Source organism: Sapajus apella, unplaced genomic scaffold, assembly GCF_009761245.1.
Source record: "Sapajus apella isolate SASKATOON/1434 unplaced genomic scaffold, GSC_monkey_1.0 scaffold140, whole genome shotgun sequence".
NCBI classification, from domain to species: Eukaryota; Metazoa; Chordata; class Mammalia; order Primates; family Cebidae; genus Sapajus; species Sapajus apella.
Genome location: NW_022437080.1, coordinates 2564278 through 2582918, shown reverse-complemented (window position 1 = coordinate 2582918; position 18641 = coordinate 2564278). Strand labels below are relative to the sequence as shown.

Below are 18641 nucleotides of genomic sequence, written 5' to 3'. Positions count from 1 at the left end.
GTACTTTGTAAGGCCAAAGGGGGCGGATCACTTGAGGTCAGGAGTTATAGATCAGTCCGGCCAACATGGGGAAACCCTGTCTCTACTAAAAATACAAAAAAAAAAAAAAAATTAGCTGGGCATGGTGGTGTATGTTTGTAATCCCAGCTACTTGGAGGCTGAGGCATGACAATCGCTTAAGCCTGGGAGGCAGAGGTTGCAGTGAGATTACGCCACTGCACTCCAGCCTGGGCCACAGAGTGACACTCTGTCCCCAAAAAAATTAAAAATAAATAAAATAAAACTAGCTGGATTGAGGCTGCTGTGAGCTGTGATTATGGCACTGTACTCCCAATTAAGTGGCAGAGACCTTGTTGCAAAAAAAAAAAAAAAAAAGCCTCAGCTACTGGTTTGAGCAATAAGTACATAGTAGTATCATTTACCAAAAGAAACACCAGAATCGAGTGGTGAAGAAAAAGGAATAGAAAAGAGTTTAACTTTGCAATGTCATATTTTTACTTAATACATGGAGAAAAAGAGTATATGAAGAAATTCCTCAACTTCAGCACTGCTGCCTGGACTGGATACTTCTGTTTGGGGGTGGGGGGCTTCCCATTACCTTGTAGGATGTTTAGCAGTATCCCTGGCCTCTAGCTATCAGATGCCAACAGCATTCTAGTTGCGACAACCAAACTATCTTTAGGTATTGCCAAGTATTTCCTGGAGGAAAAATCACCTCCCAAACACCACTGCCACTGAGAACCACTGATTTATACCGCTCAAAGGGCGTAAGACTAAAAACTAAGTTGTATCTATGTATACACAACCGGCCCGCTGTATCCATGAGCTCCCTGATGTGGATTTGACCAACTTTGGATTTGGGGAGAAAAAATATTCAGGGAGAAAAAAAACATGGTTGCATCTGTACTAAACACATACAGACTTTTTCCCTTGTCGTTATTTCCTTAGCAATACAGTGTAACAACTATTTATATAGAATTTATGTGGTAGTAAGTATAACAAGAAATCTAGAGATGATTTAAAGTATACTGGAGGATATGTATAGGTAACATGCAAACTTACACCATTTTACATCAGAGTTGAGCCTTGTGGAATCTGGTATCTGAGGTGGGTCCTGGAACCAATCCCCCACAGATACCATAGGAAAACCATATATCCTTTGTTTTCCACTTCTTTTCCTAGATAATAAACTCGTAAAAGGCAAGATCTGTTCCTAAACACCTCTCGGCTCCCTCACAGCACTAATGCTATACCCCTGGACATTAATTAAATAAGAATACATTAATCCATTTCAAAAATAGTTCTTACAAGCATGCTTTACTATAAGTTGCATGTGTACTCTAGTACATGTGAATGAAGTGGTTAAAACAGGAAGAAAAAAAGCCTTCTTTGAATTAGAACAGCAATATACCCTTTCTTCAAATTCAATAAACAAGAATTTACTAAAATCCTAGAAAGAATCTGCTAATTTTTGAGTAAGAAAAATGACAATATTCTTAAAGCAGGAAGAAATACTTTAGAACATTACACATCTCACCTGTAGCAGCTGGGTTTATCAATCCAGCAGAACCACTGTTTGCAATCTGAGACGGGGCCTGGCTCAGCCCAGTGGAAGGGGCTCCTAACCGAGGAAACTGTTGAGAACTCATTTCCACCTGCAGTACATACAGTTATATGGTTATTACAAGATTCTGAGATCTGAATCAATATTGAGAAATTAAAGCATCTTTAGTATCTATGAGATAGTCCCCTGGAAAGGCAAATACTGCATCATTTATTTTAAAACAATAACTTGAGATCAATACAAATGCAGGCATTATCTAAACTACCTAAGGTTTTTTAACTACATCGTTTATACGGCGCTGGCGGGTACTATGACCCTCCATAAATACTTGTGGATTGCTATGCTAAAAAAAATCACCATTGAATCCTGTACAACAGTCACATGACAGGTATTACCACAATGTATGTGTATTTCTCTGTAAAGTTTTATGGAAAATGGCATGTCTCTTTGAAACACTCACGCCTCACACCAAGGTGAAGAGAACTGTGATTAGTATGTCATAGGAATATTCGGAGGGAGATACCCAGCCCTAAGAAAGGATCGGATAGCTAACATCCAGACCTGATGCAAAAGGAATTCTCCAATGCTTTTCTTCAAAGGCCTCCATTTACGGATTTCCTTTTCTTTATCTTTCATAGACCCCCCCCAGAGCCAGAGGACCCAAAATCTTCTCCATCTTCCCTAAAATCGCCCCCCACTTTTCCCTCAGGAGCCAAGCTCCGCCGATCTCCCCTGATTCGCCCGCAACCCCACCCCACCGCGAAGCCCCCGCTGAGATCAGAGGATGCCGGTTTCCAGACACCTCGGAGTGTGAGACCCCCGTCTCCGGGGTAGGGGTTCGGACGGGCGATCTGGGTAGCCCCTCGACAAGACGAGCACCGTGCCTCTTTACCTGTAGCCGCCGCCCGCCGCCCGCACCGCCCGCTTCTATCTCGCCGGCCTGGGGGTGCCGCGGAGGGCCCATCTCGGCGGCAACGCTGCGCTCGGGGAGCGTCGAGAGAGATCGCGGCGGCGACGCCCGGGCCCGCCGCTGTCCAGCCCGGTTGGCCCCACTCACCCCCGCCACCCGGCCGCCGCTCGGCTAGCAGTTCTCTTCCCCCGAACCTGCCCCTGCCTCCCCCGCCCGCCCATTGGCCCCACGCCCGGCGCGTCACTGGAAGCCCAGGACCAATCTACAGCGACCTGCTCGTTCTGAGCCCGCCCCACCCTCCCGCCGACCGCCAGCCAATCAGGCGCGAGCCTAGCCAGGGCAGCCCAAACCCCTCGAGGCTGAGCCAATGGCAGAGGCAGACAGGAGCCCCCGGCGAGGGGGGCGGGGAGCGGGGAGGCCCCGCCTCGGCCGGGGTCTGAAAGCGGCGGGCGGAGGGCCCGGATGTGGAGAGTCACTTTAAACTGCTCCAGAAGCCAAACTCCCTGGGCCGCCCGCCCGCCCGCCCGCGCTCCCCCGGTCGCTCTGCTTCCCCGCCAAGGCCCACGTCCGCCACGCCCCCACGCCCGGGTCAGCCCACCCCTCCCGGTGCCTCTCCCTTCCTCGCCACAAGACACCCAGCCCCTGTCGCCGGCCCAACTGCCGTGCACAGCTCGCGAAAGAACCGGGGTCCGAGCCTCCGGAGACGAAGATCCTCTGCCCTTCCCCAGGGACGCGCAACGGGACAGACGCTGCAGCCCGGCTCGGCCGCCCCGCCCCCTCGTCTCCTCCCCTTCACTCCCGGGCGCCCGTCCCGCCATTACCTGGGTGCTGCACCGAGTGGCCGCCGCACCGCCTCGAGCTCGCTCCCGCGCGCTCTCCGTCTGCGGGGCCGACGTCCTCAGGCTCCGGACCCGCAGCCGCCGCCGGGGCGCTAGCACTCTGTCCCCCACCCCTCACTCCAGCGCCGCTGCTTCCGCCGCCGTAACGAGCCTCCCATCTATTGGCTGGCGCAGGCCCCGCCCCCTACCGAGTCAGCCAATCGCTGGTGGCCGTGAGCGGGATTGCGGACCGGCCCGCCCCTCCGAGGCGCGGCGTCCTCTGGGAAATGTAGTCGTGGGGCCAGGAGGGCGGGCCGCGAAGGAGGTGGAGAGCGCCGGGGCGGGGCCGCAGGCGACCCGGCCAGGGCAACACACCCCTTTGCCGTCTGAAGTCAGTTCTTTTTTCTTGGCCGAGTGAGAAGACAGTGGATGCCACCCTGTGCCTCAACCTGAGGGCATTGGGTTTCATTTTCCCCACAGGGAGGGGCGGCGCGGCGCGGGAAAGGGTAATGGAGGCCAACTGCGGCGGCCGAGGGGGCCGTGGGCCGCCTGGGTGTCGTGACGGTGCCCGCCTCCCTACGCCGCGAGTGGGACTCGGTGTCCCCTCCGGGGGCCGCGATCCGCACAGCCTACGCGCGGCGGGAGCAGCCAGGCGCGGCGCGGGCGCGGCTCTGTGGAAGCATCTCTGTGGAAACAGGCCGGCGGGACGCAGGGCTCCGGGCGGCCCGGGCGCACCTGCGCGCGCTTTCCTCATTATAAAGGACCTGAAGGGGGCAGTTTTATTTTGTCGTTTTGTTTGGGGTTCAGGGTTGGAGTTTATGCACCTGTAGAAGTCTTAGCCATATCTGCTGAGGGCACACTTGCGTTTGATAAGAGATTAAGGCCCCCCCTTCCCTTACCAGATGGTCATTTAGGCCTGGAGCTTTGTGATTAGTTATGAAATAAATGGAGCTCAAACCTCCTCTTCTTATCATGCACAGTTGTGTAAGACAACTGCTTGGATAGAAGAGAGTAGCTCCTGGCTGTAGCCCAGGGATGACTCTCAGATACTCCTCCCCTTCTAGCCACTTTCCTTTTTCACCTTCCTGCCTTCATTCTTAAACTTCTAAAAAGTGACTGCTGTGACACTTCAGCCTTCTCTGTGCCTAGGCAGTCCTTTTCCCTGTTGGAGTTGCCACTCTTCTCAGACTGCTCCCCAAAAGTTGCCAACAACTACTCAACTTCAAACGCAGTTGGTCCTCGCTTAGATCTCATCTTGTTTATTACTGACCAGTAGTAATTCCTCCTTATACCTTCCCTTGGCCTCTGGAACCAGGCTGTCTTCTGCTTCTACTCCTGTCTCAAGCTCCATTATACCTCCTCTTTCTCATAAACATAGCATTCTTCAGGGCTTCAACGCTCAAATGCTATACTGGCCTCCTGAATGATTTAATGTATTCCCACAGTTTCAAATGTCATCCTTTTGTCTGTGTGTGTGTGTGTGTGACAGGGTCTCAGTTCAACCCATGCTGAAGTGCAGTGGTGTGATCACAGCTTATTGCTGCCTTGACCTCCTAGGCTCAACTAACCTCTTGCCTCAGCCTCCCGAGTAGTAGCCAGGACTGCAGGCGCATGCCACCACACCCTACTAGTTTAAAAAAAAAAAAAATATATATATATATAATTTATAAAAATTTATTAAAAATATATATATAATTTATAAAAATTTATTAAATATATATATATAATTTATAAAAATTTATTAAAAAAGTATATATATATATGAGACAGGGTCTCATGCCCAGGCTGGTCTCGAACTCCTAAGCTCAAGTGATCTGCCCACCTTGGCCTCCCAATGTGCTGGCATTATAGGCATGAGCCACTACATCCAGTCTCAGATACCACCTTTGAAAATGCTATGCTGGGTGCGGTGGCTTATGCCTGTAATCCCAGCACTTTGGGAGGCTGAGGCGGGTGGATCACCTGAGGTCGAAAATTTGAGACCACCTTGACCAACATGGAGAAACCCCGTCTCTACTAAAAGTACAAAATCATCCAGATGTGGTGGTACCTACCTGTAATTCCAGTAACTCGGGAGGCTGAGGCAGGAGAATCACTTGAACCTGGGAGGTGGAGGTTGCAGTAAGCTGAACTTGTGCCATTGCACTCCAGCTTGGGCAACAGGAGCAAAACTCCGTTAAGAGAGAGGGAGAGAGAGATAGGGGAAGAGAGGGAAGGAATAAAGAAAGAGAGAAAGAAAGAAGAAAATGTTACCTATGTAGTGACCTCTCTGAGTTGTATACCTGTAGTTCCACCTGATGGGCCAATTGACACAGAAGTCTTACAAGCCCCTCAAAGTTAATGTATTGAACACCTTTATTGATTTGCCTTACCTATGTACTCCTCTTGATACCTGGGCTTGCTTACTGGCATCACCATCCTTTCTGTCTTCAGCTTCAACATATATGAAGCTGAAGACAGAAAGATTGCTACATTGATATGCACCTCTGCCTCTTTTCCAATTGCTTCCATAGCTGTGGCTCAAGCTGTCATTATTATCTGAATTGCAGCAATGCTGCTGTCCCCCTGAAATATCTTCCTACACCCAATATGTCCTCCAGAATTCTTTTTCTAAATCACTAATCTGGATCTAGCCTTACCATCCACGACGTTTCCATATCTTCAGAATACATTCCAAATCCCTATGCCCAATATCCAAAGGCCTTAATAATTTAGTGTCTCCTACCTCTCCAAAAACTAGATACTCTCTCAACAACAGTTTCTACTAGTTATCTACACAGTTTGGCTTCCAGCATTTTGCTCTGGCCTGAAGTGCGTTCTAATAGGTTAGGATGCTCAGCAATCATCTAGAAGAGTTCTATCAATTCTATAATGCCTAACTGGAAAGAAAATCCTTTCCTTTCTGCAAGAAGCCTTCCTGCAATTCCTCTCCTTTCCCCACCAACTAGAATACTTCCATAGCACTTCATTAATACCTTTCTTACAGCACCGATTTATGTCTGCCCATATTCCTCCTGCAGTAGGTGGAGAGAGAAATTATTCGTCTTTTTATCTCCTGTCAACAGGGTTTTAGATCCAGGAAGCATTCAATAAATGTTTGCTAAATATAATCACAAACACATTAGTGCTACTATATGATTGAAATCGGAGTTTACCTGAGTTACTTGGGACAGTAGCTATGGCTTTATTCATCTGCGTCTCTAGTCCCTCACATAGTGGACACTTAAGAAAAACAGGTGCTTCACCCATCTTTTATCACTAGGGTTAGAATTCCCATCAACTGAGCTTGGTGTGCAGAAGACACTTCCACACTCCTCAAGTATGCAAGCCCTATGCCAGTTTCGGGAGCTTATTAGTATTTGAGGCTCTTGAAAATTGGCCAGGCATGGTGGCTCACACTTGTAATCCCAAGCAGAACACTTGAGGCCAGGAGTTTATGACCAGCCTGCCCAACATGGTGAAACCTCATCTCTATTAAAAATATAAAAATTAACCCAGCATGGTGGGGCACGCCTGTAATCCCAGCTACATGGGAGGTTGAGGCTGAATTGTTTGAACCTGGGAGGCAGAGGTTGCAGTGAGCCAAGATTGTACCACTGCACTCCAGCCTGGGTGACAAAGCAAGACTCAGTTTCAAAAAAAAGGAAAAGAAAATAATGTTGTTCACCCATGATATTTTGAATGGATTAAGCAGAGATACAGTAGGCATCATATCTGCTGGGTGGTTTTCTAGAGAAAAGCAAATACCTACTGTTTTCTGCCAACAAAGCAGACAGGTTTTCCACGTAGAGTGTCCTGTGGAAGTCAGTCAGATGTCAGCAAATGATCCGTGAGACTTGGTGAAGTGATTGAAACCACTTTTGCAGAATCATGACAGAGAGAGATATCAGCCGTAGTTGACCCCATCTTACTTCTGACCTCAAAGCTATCTTTGGCTATTCCTGGGTGTAGAGCAAGCTGTTTCCGAATTTAGTTTATAGTTTAACTTGAAAGCAAGGATGATAATAGTCCGTATCTAAAACTAACCCCCTCCTTGCTTGGAGACCCAAACCACCTTTGTAAGTCCAATGAAAGGCCACGAGAATAGGATTATGAGAGGGGCCTGAACTCTCCTAAAATGTGTTCAGTTTCTATAATCCCTTACTGCTCAGGAGTCATGTGGCCAGAGAGCTCAGATTTATGACTTCCCAAATTGCTCCTACAGATAACATCATTGTTGTAAAGATTTTTTTTTTTGATATTTTTCAGACTGATCCTACCTGAACTCGTGACTCATGGCTCCACTGGTCCTGTGGCCCCACCCAGAGGCAGACTCAGCACATGAGGACTGTTTTCCACACCCTGATGATTTCATCCCCAACCAATCATAGCACTCATTCCCTATCCCCCTGCTCACCAGATTGTCCATAAAACCCTAAGCTCTGAGCCTTTGGGGAGACTGATTTGAGTGATAACTCTAGTCTTCCATGTTGCTGACCTCCTGTCAATTAAACACTTTCTCTGCTGCAATGCCAAGGTCTCAGTGGATTAGTTTTGTCTGTACAGTGGACAGGAAGAACCCATTGGGTGATTCAACACTCTGTTGAATTTTTTTCTCTTTTTTAAATGTGTGTGTGTGTGTGTGTGTGTGTGTGTGTGTGTGTGTGTGTGTGTTTAGAATTCAAGGGCAAACTGGTAGTAGTAGCCTGCAAGTTTTTATCGAACAGTACCGCTCCTTGTGGAGAAGGGCTAACACATAGGCAGTGTGCCCAGAGTCAGCCAGGTCATTACACTTTGGTGGACCTCTTTACCACTGGATCCAGATGGTTCTCTCTCAGTCACTGCATGAGCAGTATAATGATACTTACTCTCTGCAGTTGCCCTCTGTCCAAATATTTCCCTTGACTCAATCTCCTAGTCAGGGAAAGCCTTGTTTCTTCTAGGTCACTCATGTAACATAATCATACCCTTACTTATCTCCAGCTAAGCTGCTACGCGTACTAAATGAGCTATACATAAAGAATGTGTTTCTTTTGAACTTGTCCATATTGATCATTTTTATAACCTCCACCTGTTTATTACCCGGGGCAAACTCAGATTCTTTCTCCTTCTGGTATCACATTCTGTACCACTGTACCCACCCCAGCAGCACCTATGCCATGTGTGGCAGAAGACTCTAGGATGGTGCCCCGTGATCCCTTCCTAGTATTCCTACCCTTGTGTAGGAACCAAGGCAAAGGGATCATTCCTTTGCCTTGAGTGTGGGTGAGACCTGTGACTTTCCACTAACCAGTGGCCAATAGCAGAGGTGGTGGGATGGCACTTCCTGTACTCTGTTAACTTATACAGCCATGTGGTCTGTAGCAATGTTTTGGTCAAGGACAGACTGCATACATGACTAGTTTCATGAGATTATAATGGAGTTGGCTGCTGCTGACTGCTGGTTGTCCCTGGAAACTCTACACAGCACTTCTCCATCTTATGGCTTCAACCAATGCATGGCTTAGCTTTTTTATGGCTCTCATGGGACTCAGGCTTTTCAGCTTTAGCTCCTTCTCTTCTTCTTTCTACATCATTTTCAAATTCTGGAGAAAATTGAGAAGGGTGGCTAATTGCATTCCTCCTATGTTGGGTAGAACCTTCCTTGTAGACAGCCTTTTTCTCCTATCTCATCTCTCTTATCCAGCCAGGAAAAGTTTTCTGATTTTAGGGACTGGTGATCGAACTGGGCCCACCTCAATCATGCAGAATTGTCTTCCTATCTCAAGGTCCATACCCTTCATGACATCTGCAGATGCCTTTTTGCCATGGAAGGTAACACCTCCACAGATTCCATCCAGCAGTTAGAGTGTGGGCATCTTTGCAGGGGGCATTGCTGTATTTACACTCTATGTCTGATTAACCCGTGGGAATTCAGGACCCAGTTTCTCTTCCAACTCTGCTGCTAGTCTGACACTGGGACAAACACTCTTTCTTGGAGCTACCAGGTCACATCAAGACTTCATGTCTTGGGAAGCCATGTTTGAAGACCCTGCCATATAGGTTGATACTGAGGTAGTTCATGGGTCCAGGTTAGGTGGAACAGGTCAGCTACCTAGAGACATCAGGGTTGACTGAACCTGCAAATGAAAAGCAAAGCTTTTCCTGAGGAGGCCAGACAGGAGAAGCCCCATTAGCTGTTCCATGATTGGCCCAAGCCCAGGATAAGCCTAGAGAGGCATGGTAGGAGCACTGGGGTTGGGGATTTCCAGGAAGGCAGGAAAGGCTGGGCTATCAGAGCTCACCACGTTGAGTACCAGCCACACTGTGAGTGGTATGTCAGTCAGCACGGAGACTTGGCACAGCCCAGACTGGCAGCAGGGCTGGGTCTCACATCCATGCCTTTCACAGTGCAGGGCCCTTCTCAGCTGGTCAGCCTGGTCCCTTTTGACTCTTGGTGGCCCTGCGGCCAACTTATTGTACTCATGACAGTTAGAATGTGACCCCATTCCAAGACGCAGAGGCCCTGCAGCCCTATAGAAGCCCTGTGGACACTTTCCCCAGGCTCAGAGACTTATGTCAGGTCTGCCCCCTGCTCCTTCTACAAGGCATTTTGTGGCAGATTGCCTAATGCTCCCCGTAGCCTAGCTGCTTCCACTGATCATACCTGGGGGCAGCAAAGCTATGAGTTTCAGTCCAGCCACTTCAGGAAAAAGTCCATTCAAAAACAGACTCAGGGGCCACTGCAACCTCCTTTGGATGTGGAATAGGAAATGCCTAGGTGGCCGGCCAGACCATTTGCCCTGCCCTGACACATGTCTCCCAGGAACCTGACCTCCTCTCACAATAGGCTGGGGCAGATTGCTCTAGAGATGGCCGTACAGCTTTTTAGTATTTGAGTATACTTTGTTATTTCTTTGCCTTTTTTCTTTTCTTTTCTTGTTTCCCTCCCTTTCCCTCCCCACCTCCCTTCTTTCCTCCCTCCCTCCCTCCCTTCCTCTCTCTCTCTTTCTTTCTTTCTTTCTTTTCTTCTTTCTTTTTTTTTTTTCAGGGTCTCACTCTGTTACCCAGGCTGGAGTGCAGTGACATGATTGGCTCACTGCTGGGCTCAGGTGATCCTCCTGCCTCAGCCTCCAAGTAGCTGGGACTGTAGGCATGTGCCACTATACCTGACTAATTTTTGTATTTTTTGTAGAGATGTTGTCTTGATATGTTGCTGAGTCTGGTCTCGAACTCCTATGCTCAACCAATCTTCCCACCTCTGCCTCCTGAAATGCTGGGATTACAGGCATGAGCCACCATGCCTGGCTTGTTTTCTTACCATAATATTTTTACATACCTCAGTACCTGTGGTGACCAAAAAAGCCAAACTTGGCTGGGCGCAGTGGCTCACACCTGTAATCCCGACACTTTGGGAGGCTGAGGCTGGCAGATCACTTGAGGTCAGGCGTTTGAGACCAGTCTGGCCAACATGGTGAAATCCCGTCTCTACTAAAAATATAAAAATTATCCAGGTGTTGTGGCATGTGCCTCTAGCCCCAGCTACTTGAGAGGCTGAGGCACAAGAATACCTTGAACCTGGATAGCAGAAGTTGCAGTGAGCTGAGACGGCACCTGTGTGATAGAGCGAGACTTGATCTCAAAAAAAAAAAAAAAAAAAAAAAGCCAAATTCTGTAAAATATTTAAACGGGTTTATTCTGAGAAAAATGTGAGTAACCATGGCTTGAGGCACAGTCTCAAGCAGTCCTGAGAACATGTGCCCAATGTGATTAGGTTACAGCTTGGTTGTATAGGTTTTAGGGAGACTGATGACATCAATCAATACAAGTGATATACACATTTGTTCAGTCTGGAAAGGCAGAAGAACTCCAAGTAGGGGAAGGGGTGCTTACAGGTCATAGTGGATTCAAATAATTTCTTTTTGTTGTTGTTGAGACAGGGTCTTACAACAACCATCATTGCAGTGGTGCAATGATGGCTCACTGCAACCTCAATCTCCTGGGCTCAGGTGATCCTCCCATGTCAGCCTCTCTAGTAGCTGAGACTACAGGCATGTGTAACCATACCTGGCTAAATTTTTGTTGTTATTGTATTTTTAGTAGAGACAAGGTTTTGCCATGTTGCCCAGGCTGGTCTTGAACTCCTGGGCTCAAGTATTCTACCTGCCTCAGCCTCGCAAAGTGCTGAGATTACAGGAGTGAACCACTGTGTTCAGTCAGATTGAAAGAGTTTCTGATAGGCAATTGGTTGAAAGAGTTAAGTTATTATCTAGCCAGGCATGTTGGCATATGCCTGTAATTCCAGCACTTTGGGAAGCCAAGTTGGGAGGGTCCCTAGAGCCCAAGAGAATGAGACCAGGCTGGGCAACATGGCGAAACCCTGTCTCTAAAAAAAAAAAAAAAATTAGGCAGGCATGGTGGTGCATGCCTACAGTCCTAGCTACTCAGGAGGCTGAATGGGGAGGATCACTGGAGCCCAGGAGATTGAGGCTTCTAGTGAGCTATGATCATGCCACTGTATTCCAACCTGGGCAACAGAGCTAGACCCCCCTGTTCCCTCCAACACCCACTCCCTCAAAAAAGTGATATCTAAAGACCTGGAATCGGCCAGGCATGGTGGCTCATGCCTGTAATCCTAGCACTTTGGGAGGCCGAGGTGAGTGGATCATCTGAGGTCAGGAGTTCAAGGCCAGTCTGGCCATAATGGTGAAACCCCATCTTTATTTAAAAAAAAAAAAATACCTGGAATCAGTGGAAAGGACTGTTTGGGTTAAGATCAGGGATTGTGGAGATCAAGGTTCTTACTATGTAGATGGAGTCTACATAGGTGGTCACTCTTAGAGACGGATGGCAAACGTTTCTTTTGGTATTTTTAGCAGAGATGAGGTTTCCCCATGTTAGCCAGGGTGGTCTCGAACTCCTGACCTCAAGTGATCCACTTGCCTCAGACTCCTGAAGTGCTGGGATTACAGGTGTGGGCCACCATGCCTGGCTATATATACCACAGTTTCTTTATCTACTCATTGATTGATGGGCATTTGGGTTGGTTCCACATTTTTGCAATTGCAAATTGTGCTGCCATAAACATGTATGTGCAGGTGTCTTTTTCATATAATGACTTCTTTTCCTTTGGGTAGATACCCAGTACTGGGATTGCTGGATCAAGTGGTAGTTCTACTTTTAGTTCTTTAAGGAATCTCCACACTGTTTTCTGTAGCAGTTATACTGGTTTACATTCCCACCAGCAGTGTAGGAGTGTTCCCTGTTCACTGCTTCTATGCCAACATCTATTTTTTTTTCAGTTATCTCTTACCATTATCTTTTTCCTATAAGTTATTGGGGTACATGTGGTATTAGGTTACATGAGTAGGTTATTTAGTGGTGAGTTGTGAGATCCTGGTACACCCATCACCTGAGCAGTATACGCTGCACCATATATGTTGTCTTTTATCCCTTGCCCCCTTCCCCATCTTCCCCGCAAGTCCCCAATGTCCACTGTATTATTCTTAAGCCTTTGTGTCTTCATAGCTTAGCTCTCACACATCAGTGAGAACATACTATGTTTGGTTTGCTATTCCCAAGTTACTTCACTTAGAATAATAGTCTCCAGTCTCATCCAGGTCATTGTAAAGGCTGTGAATTCAGTCCTTTTGACGGGTGAGTAGTATTCCATCAAGTATATACATACCACAGTTCCTTATTCACTCATTGACTGATGGGCATTTGGGTTGGTTCCACCATTTTTTCAATTGTGGATTGTGCTGCTGTAAACATGAGTGTGCAAGTATGTTTTTTGAATAATGACTTTCAAATAATAACCCAGTAGTGGGATTGTTGAATCAAATGGGAGTTTTACTTTTTGTTCTTTAAGGAATCTCCACACTGTTTTCCATAGCAGCTGTACTAGTTTACGTTCCCACCATCAGTGTAGAAGTATTCCCTGACCGCCACATCCACGCCAACATCTACTGTTTTTTTATTTTTATTTTTCGATTATGGTCATTCTTGCAGGAGTAAGGTGGCAGCACACTGTGGTTTTGATTTGCATTTCCCTGGTCATTACTGCTGTTGGGCATTTTTTCATATGTTTGTTTGCCATTTGTATACCTTCTTTTGAGAATTGTCTATTAATGGCCTTAGCCCACTTTTTGATGGGACTGTTTGTTTTTTTCTTACTGATTTGTTTAAGTTTGTTGTAGATTCTCAATATCAGTCCTTTGTCAGATGTATAGATTGTGAAGATTTTCTCCCGCTCCGTGGATTGTCTGTTTACTCTCCTGACTGTTCCTTTTGCCATGTAAGGGTTCTTTAGTTTAATTAGGTACCAGCTATGTATTTTTGTTTTTATTGCATTTGCTTTTGGTTTTCTGGTCATGAAATCCTTGCCTAAGCCAATGTCTAGAAGGGTTTTTCCAATGTTATCTTCTGGAATTTTTATAGTTTCAGGTTTTATGTTGAAGCCCTTAATCCATCTTCAGTTGATTTTTGCGTAAGGTGAGAGATGAGGATCCTGTTTCATTCTCCTGCATGTGACTAGCCAATCATTCCAGTACCATTTGTTGAATAGGGTGTCCTTTCCCCAATTTTTGTTTTGTTTGCTTTATCGAAGACCAGTTGGCTCTAAGTATTTGGCTGCAGCTATGGTAAAAGGGGTTGAGTTCTTGATTTGATTCTCTGCCAGGTTACTGTTGGTGTACAGAAGAGCACTGATTTGTGTACATTAACCTTGTATCCAGAAATTTTGCTGAATTCTTTTCTCAGTCTAGGAGCTTTCTGGAGGAGAACTTACGGTTTTCAAGGTAAATGATTGTGTTGTCAGCAAACAGGGATAGCTTGACTTCCTCTCTGCTGATTTGGATGCCCTTTATTTATCGCTCTTGTCTGATTGCTCTGGCTAGGACTTCCAGTACTACGTTGAAGAGGAGTGGTGAGAGTGGGCATCCTTGCCTTGTTTCCATTCTCAGAGGGAATGCTTCCAACTTTTCCCCATTCCGTATTATGTTGCCTGTGGGTTTGTCATAGATGGCCTTTATTACATTAATGTATGTGCCTTGTATCCCAATTTTGCTGAGGGTTTTAATCATAAAGGGATGCTGATTTTGTTGAGTGCTTTTTCAGCATCTTTTGTGATAATCATATGATTTTTGTTTTCAATTCTGTTTATGTGGTGTATCACATTTATTGACTTGAATATTTTAAATCACCCCTGCATCCCTGGTATGAAACCCACTTGATCATGGTGGATTGTCTTTGTGATATGTTGTTGGATTCAGTTAGCTAGTTTTTTGTTAAGGATTTTAGCATCTACGTTCATCAAGGATATTGGTCTTCAGTTTTCTTTTATTGGCTGTGTCCTTTCCTGGTTTTGGCTTCATAGAATGAATTAGGGAGGGTTCCTTCTTTCTCTATCTTGTGTAATAGTGTCCAAAGGATTGGTACCAATTCCTCTTTGAATGTCTGGTAGAATTCTGCTGTGAATCCATCTGGTCCTGGACTTTTTTTGTTGGTAATTTTTGAATTACTGTTTCAGTCTTGCTGCTTGTTATTGGTCTGTTCAGGGTATCTAATTCTTCCTGGTTTAAGCTAGGAGGGTTGTATTTTGTTTTGTTTTGTTTTGTTTTGTTTTTTTGAGACACAGTTTTGTTCTTGTTGCCCAGGCTGGAGTGCAATTGCACTATCTTGGCTCACCACAACCTCTGCCTCCCAGGTTCAAGAGTTTCTCCTGTCTCAGCCTCTCAAATAGCCGGGATTACAGACATGCGCCGCCTCTCCCGGCAAATTTTGTATTTTTAGTAGGATGTGGTTTCTCCGTGTTGGTCAGGCTAGTCTTGAACTCCCGATCTCAGGTGACCTGCCTGCCTCGGCCTGCCAAAGTACTGGGATTACAGGCATGAGCCACCACGCCTGGCCAGGAGGGTTGCATTTTTCCAGGAATTTCTCCATCTCTTCTAGGTTTTCTAGTTTATGTCATAAAGGTGTTTGTAGTAGCCTTGAATAATCTTTTGTATTTCAGTGGTGTCAGTTGTAATATCTCCTGTTTTGTTTCTTAGTGAAGTTATTTGGATTTTCTCTCTTTTCTTAGTTAATCTTGCTATTGGCCTATCAATTTTATTTGTCTTTTCAAAGAACCAGCTTTTTGTTTCATTTATCTTTTGTATTGCATATTTATTTATTTTTATTATTATTTTAATTATTTTTTTTAAAGGCGGGGTTTCACCATGTTGGTCAGGCTAGTCTTGAACTCCCTACCTTAGGTGATCCGCCTGCCTTGGCTTCCAAAGTGCTTGGATTACAGGTGTGAGCCACCACGCCCGGCCTTATTTATTTTTATTTTGTTTTTTTAGAGACGGGGTTTCACCATGTTAGTCAGGCTAGTCTCTAACTCCCGACCTCAGGTGATCCACCCACCTCGGCCTCCCACAGTGCTAGGATCACAGGTGTGAGCCACCATGCCTGGCCATCTGTATCATTTAAGCAGAGCATTTGGGCCATTTACATTCAATATGAGTATTGAAATGTGAGATACCATTGCATTTATCATGCTCTTTGTTGCCTGCATACTTTGTTTTGTTTTTTGTTTTTGTTTTTTAACTTATATTTTTGTTTTATAGGTCCTGTGTGATGTATGCTTTAAAGAGATTCTGTTTTGATGTGTTTCCAGGATTTGTTTCAAGATTTAGAGCTTTTTTTTCCTAGCAGTTCTTATGGTGCTGGCTTGGTAATGGCAAATTCTCTCAGTATTTGTCTGAAAACAACTGTATCTTTCCTTCATATATGATGCTTAGTTTCACTGGATACAAAAATCTTGGATGACAATTGTTTTGTTTGAGGAGGCTGAAGATAGGGCCCCAATCCCTTCTAGTTTGTAGGATTTCTGCTGAGAAATCTACAGTTAATCTGATAGGTTTTCATTTATAGTTTACCTGGTCCTTCTGTCTCACAGCTCTTAAGATTCCTTCCTTCTTCTCAACTTTGGATAACCTGATGACAATATGCCTATGCAAAGATCTTTTTGCAATGAATTTCCCAGGTCTTCTTTGTGCTTCCTGTATTTGGATGTCTAGGTCTCTAGCAAGGCAAGGGAAGTTTCCCTCGATTCCCCCAAATATGTTTTCCAAGCTTTCAGAATTGTCTCCTTCCTCAAGAACACCAATTTTTCTTAAGTTTGGTCATTGAACATAATCCCATAATCCCAGACTTCTTGGAGGCTTTGTTCATATTTTCTTACTCTTTTTTCTTTGTCTTTGTTTGATCGGGTTAATTAGGAGACCTTGTCTTTCAGCTCTGAATTTCTTTCTTCTACTTGTTCAATTCTATTGCTGAGACTTTCCAGAGCATTCGCATTTCTAAAAGTGTGTCCAAAGTTTCCTGAATTTTTGATTGTTTTTTCTTTAAGCTCTCTATTTCATCGAATATTTCTCCCTTCACTTCTTGTATCATTTTTTAGATTTCCTTACATTGGGCTTCGCCTTTCTCTGGTCACTCCCTGATTAGCTTAATAACGAACCTTCTGAATTCTTTTTCAGGTAATTCAGAGACATCTTTTTGGTTTGAATTCACAGCTGGTGAACTAGTGTGATTTGGCGGAGGGGGGGAGGGGGAGGGAGCGGGGGGGGGGGGAGTGGGTATTGACGAACCTTGTTTTATTGTATTACCAGGGTTGGTTTTCTGGTTCCTTCTCATTTGGGTGGGCTCTATCAGAGGGAAGGTCTCGGACTGAAAGCTGTTGTTCAGATTTTTTTTTGTCCCATGGGGCGTTCCCTTGATGTAATACTTTCCCCTTTTTCCTATGGATGTGGATTCCTGGGAGCTGAACTGCAGTGATTGTTGTCTGTCTTCTGGGTCTAACCACCCAGCGAGTCTACCTGGCTCTGGGCTGGTACTGGGGTTGTCTGCACAGAATCCTGTGATGTGAACGGTCTATGGGTCTCTCAGTCGTGGATACCAGCGCTTGTTCCGGTGGAGGTGGCGGAGGAGTGCAGTGGACTTGTGAGGGTCCTTGCTTTGGTGGTTTAATGCTCTATTTTTGTGCTGCTTGGCCTCCTGCCAGGAGGTGGTGCTTTCCAGAAAGCATCAGCTGTAGTAGTGTAAAGAGGGACCCGTGGTAGGAAGGGCCCTAGAACTCCCAAGATTATATGCCCTTTGTCTTCTGCCATCAGGGTAGGTAGGGAAGGACAATCAGGTGGGGGCAAGGCTAAGCACGTCTGAGCTCAAACTCTCCTTGGGTGGGTCTTGGTGCAGCTGCTATAGGGGATGGAGGTGAGGTTCCCAGGCCACTGGAGTTGGGTACCTAGGAGGGTTATGACTGCATTTGTTGAGCCAAGCAAGTTGTCAGGGAAGGGTGAAAGCTGGCAGTTACAGGCTTCACCCAGCTCCCATGCAAACCGAAGGGCCAGTCTCACTTCCACCATGCCACCCCTTCGCAACAGCCCCAGGTCTGTTTCCACGTGGAGGGTGAGATGGGCTTGTAAACTTGCCCATGGTTTCCCACCTCCCAGCTGTGAAAGGAAAGTGCTTTAGTTCTTCCCCTACCTGTGAAGTCTGCAAGCCAGATTCACGCCCTACCCACCCAGTTCTGGCTAGGAGGCTTCTTGCCCAGCTCAAACTGTTAAAAAGTTCACCTAGAGATTTCCTTCTCCCTGTGGAGTTTTACATCCTGCTCCTCTGGCCACCCTCCTGATGGATCCCTGTGGCGCCAGGCAGGAATGGCCTGCTAGGGGACCCAGCAAGCTCCCAGGGCCTTTCTGCTGCTTCCTCTACCCCTGTGTTTCACTCGGCTTGGCTCTCTAACTTGACTCAGCTCCACATAAAGTTGGGAACTTCTCCTGCAAACAGACCTTCAGCTTCTCCAGTGAGGGTGTGTGTTTGGGAGAGGAGGGCCTTGCTTTCTATCCTCCGTGGTTGGGGCACTCACAGTATTTGAGGTGTCTCTTAGGTCCTATAGCAACAGTCCACTTCCTTCAGAGGGCCTGTGGGCCCTCTAATTGCTGGTCTGTTCTTGCAGTGGGTCTGTATCTAAAATTCACAATGCAAGCCTCTGCATGCTACTCTGTCCAGAGCTGAATCTAGTCCTGCCTCCCCTCCGCCATGATCCAGCCCTAGCCCAAGATCTATTATTTTATTCATTACAGCTTTCTGAATCCCGGCAAAACCATTACGTCTGAGAAATACATCCAGCAAAGTGATGAGATGCGCCGAAAACTGCAACACCTGCAGCCCACATTGATCAACAGAAAAGGTCCAACTCTCTATGGCAATGCCCGACCACACATTGCACAACCAGCACTTCAAAAGTTGAACACATTGGGCTACAAAGTTTTGTCTCATCTGCCACATTTCCCCGACCTTTTGCCAACTGACTACCACTTCGAGCATCTCGACAACTTTTTGC

General features: G+C 46.3%; 1 protein-coding gene across 12 annotated transcripts in view; it reads right to left on the bottom strand.

Annotated features, from left to right (window-relative positions):
- The window catches only part of SAP130 (Sin3A associated protein 130), an 87588-nt gene extending 84112 nt beyond the window's left edge, over window positions 1-3476 (bottom strand). For 5 of the 12 annotated variants that reach the window (XM_032263968.1, XM_032263975.1, XM_032263976.1 and 2 more), the window contains exons 1-2: window positions 3296-3476; window positions 1538-1655 (exon numbers count right to left, since the gene is read on the bottom strand). In XM_032263968.1, the coding sequence (XP_032119859.1) occupies window positions 1538-1649 (112 nt within the window). In that variant the 5' untranslated portion in view covers window positions 1650-1655; window positions 3296-3476. Of the gene's footprint in view, window positions 1-1537; window positions 1656-2456; window positions 2697-3295 lie in introns of those variants that run through there. The other 7 variants (XM_032263965.1, XM_032263966.1, XM_032263973.1 and 4 more) reach the window with 3 other exon arrangements.
- Between the last annotated feature and the right edge of the window lie 15165 nt (window positions 3477-18641).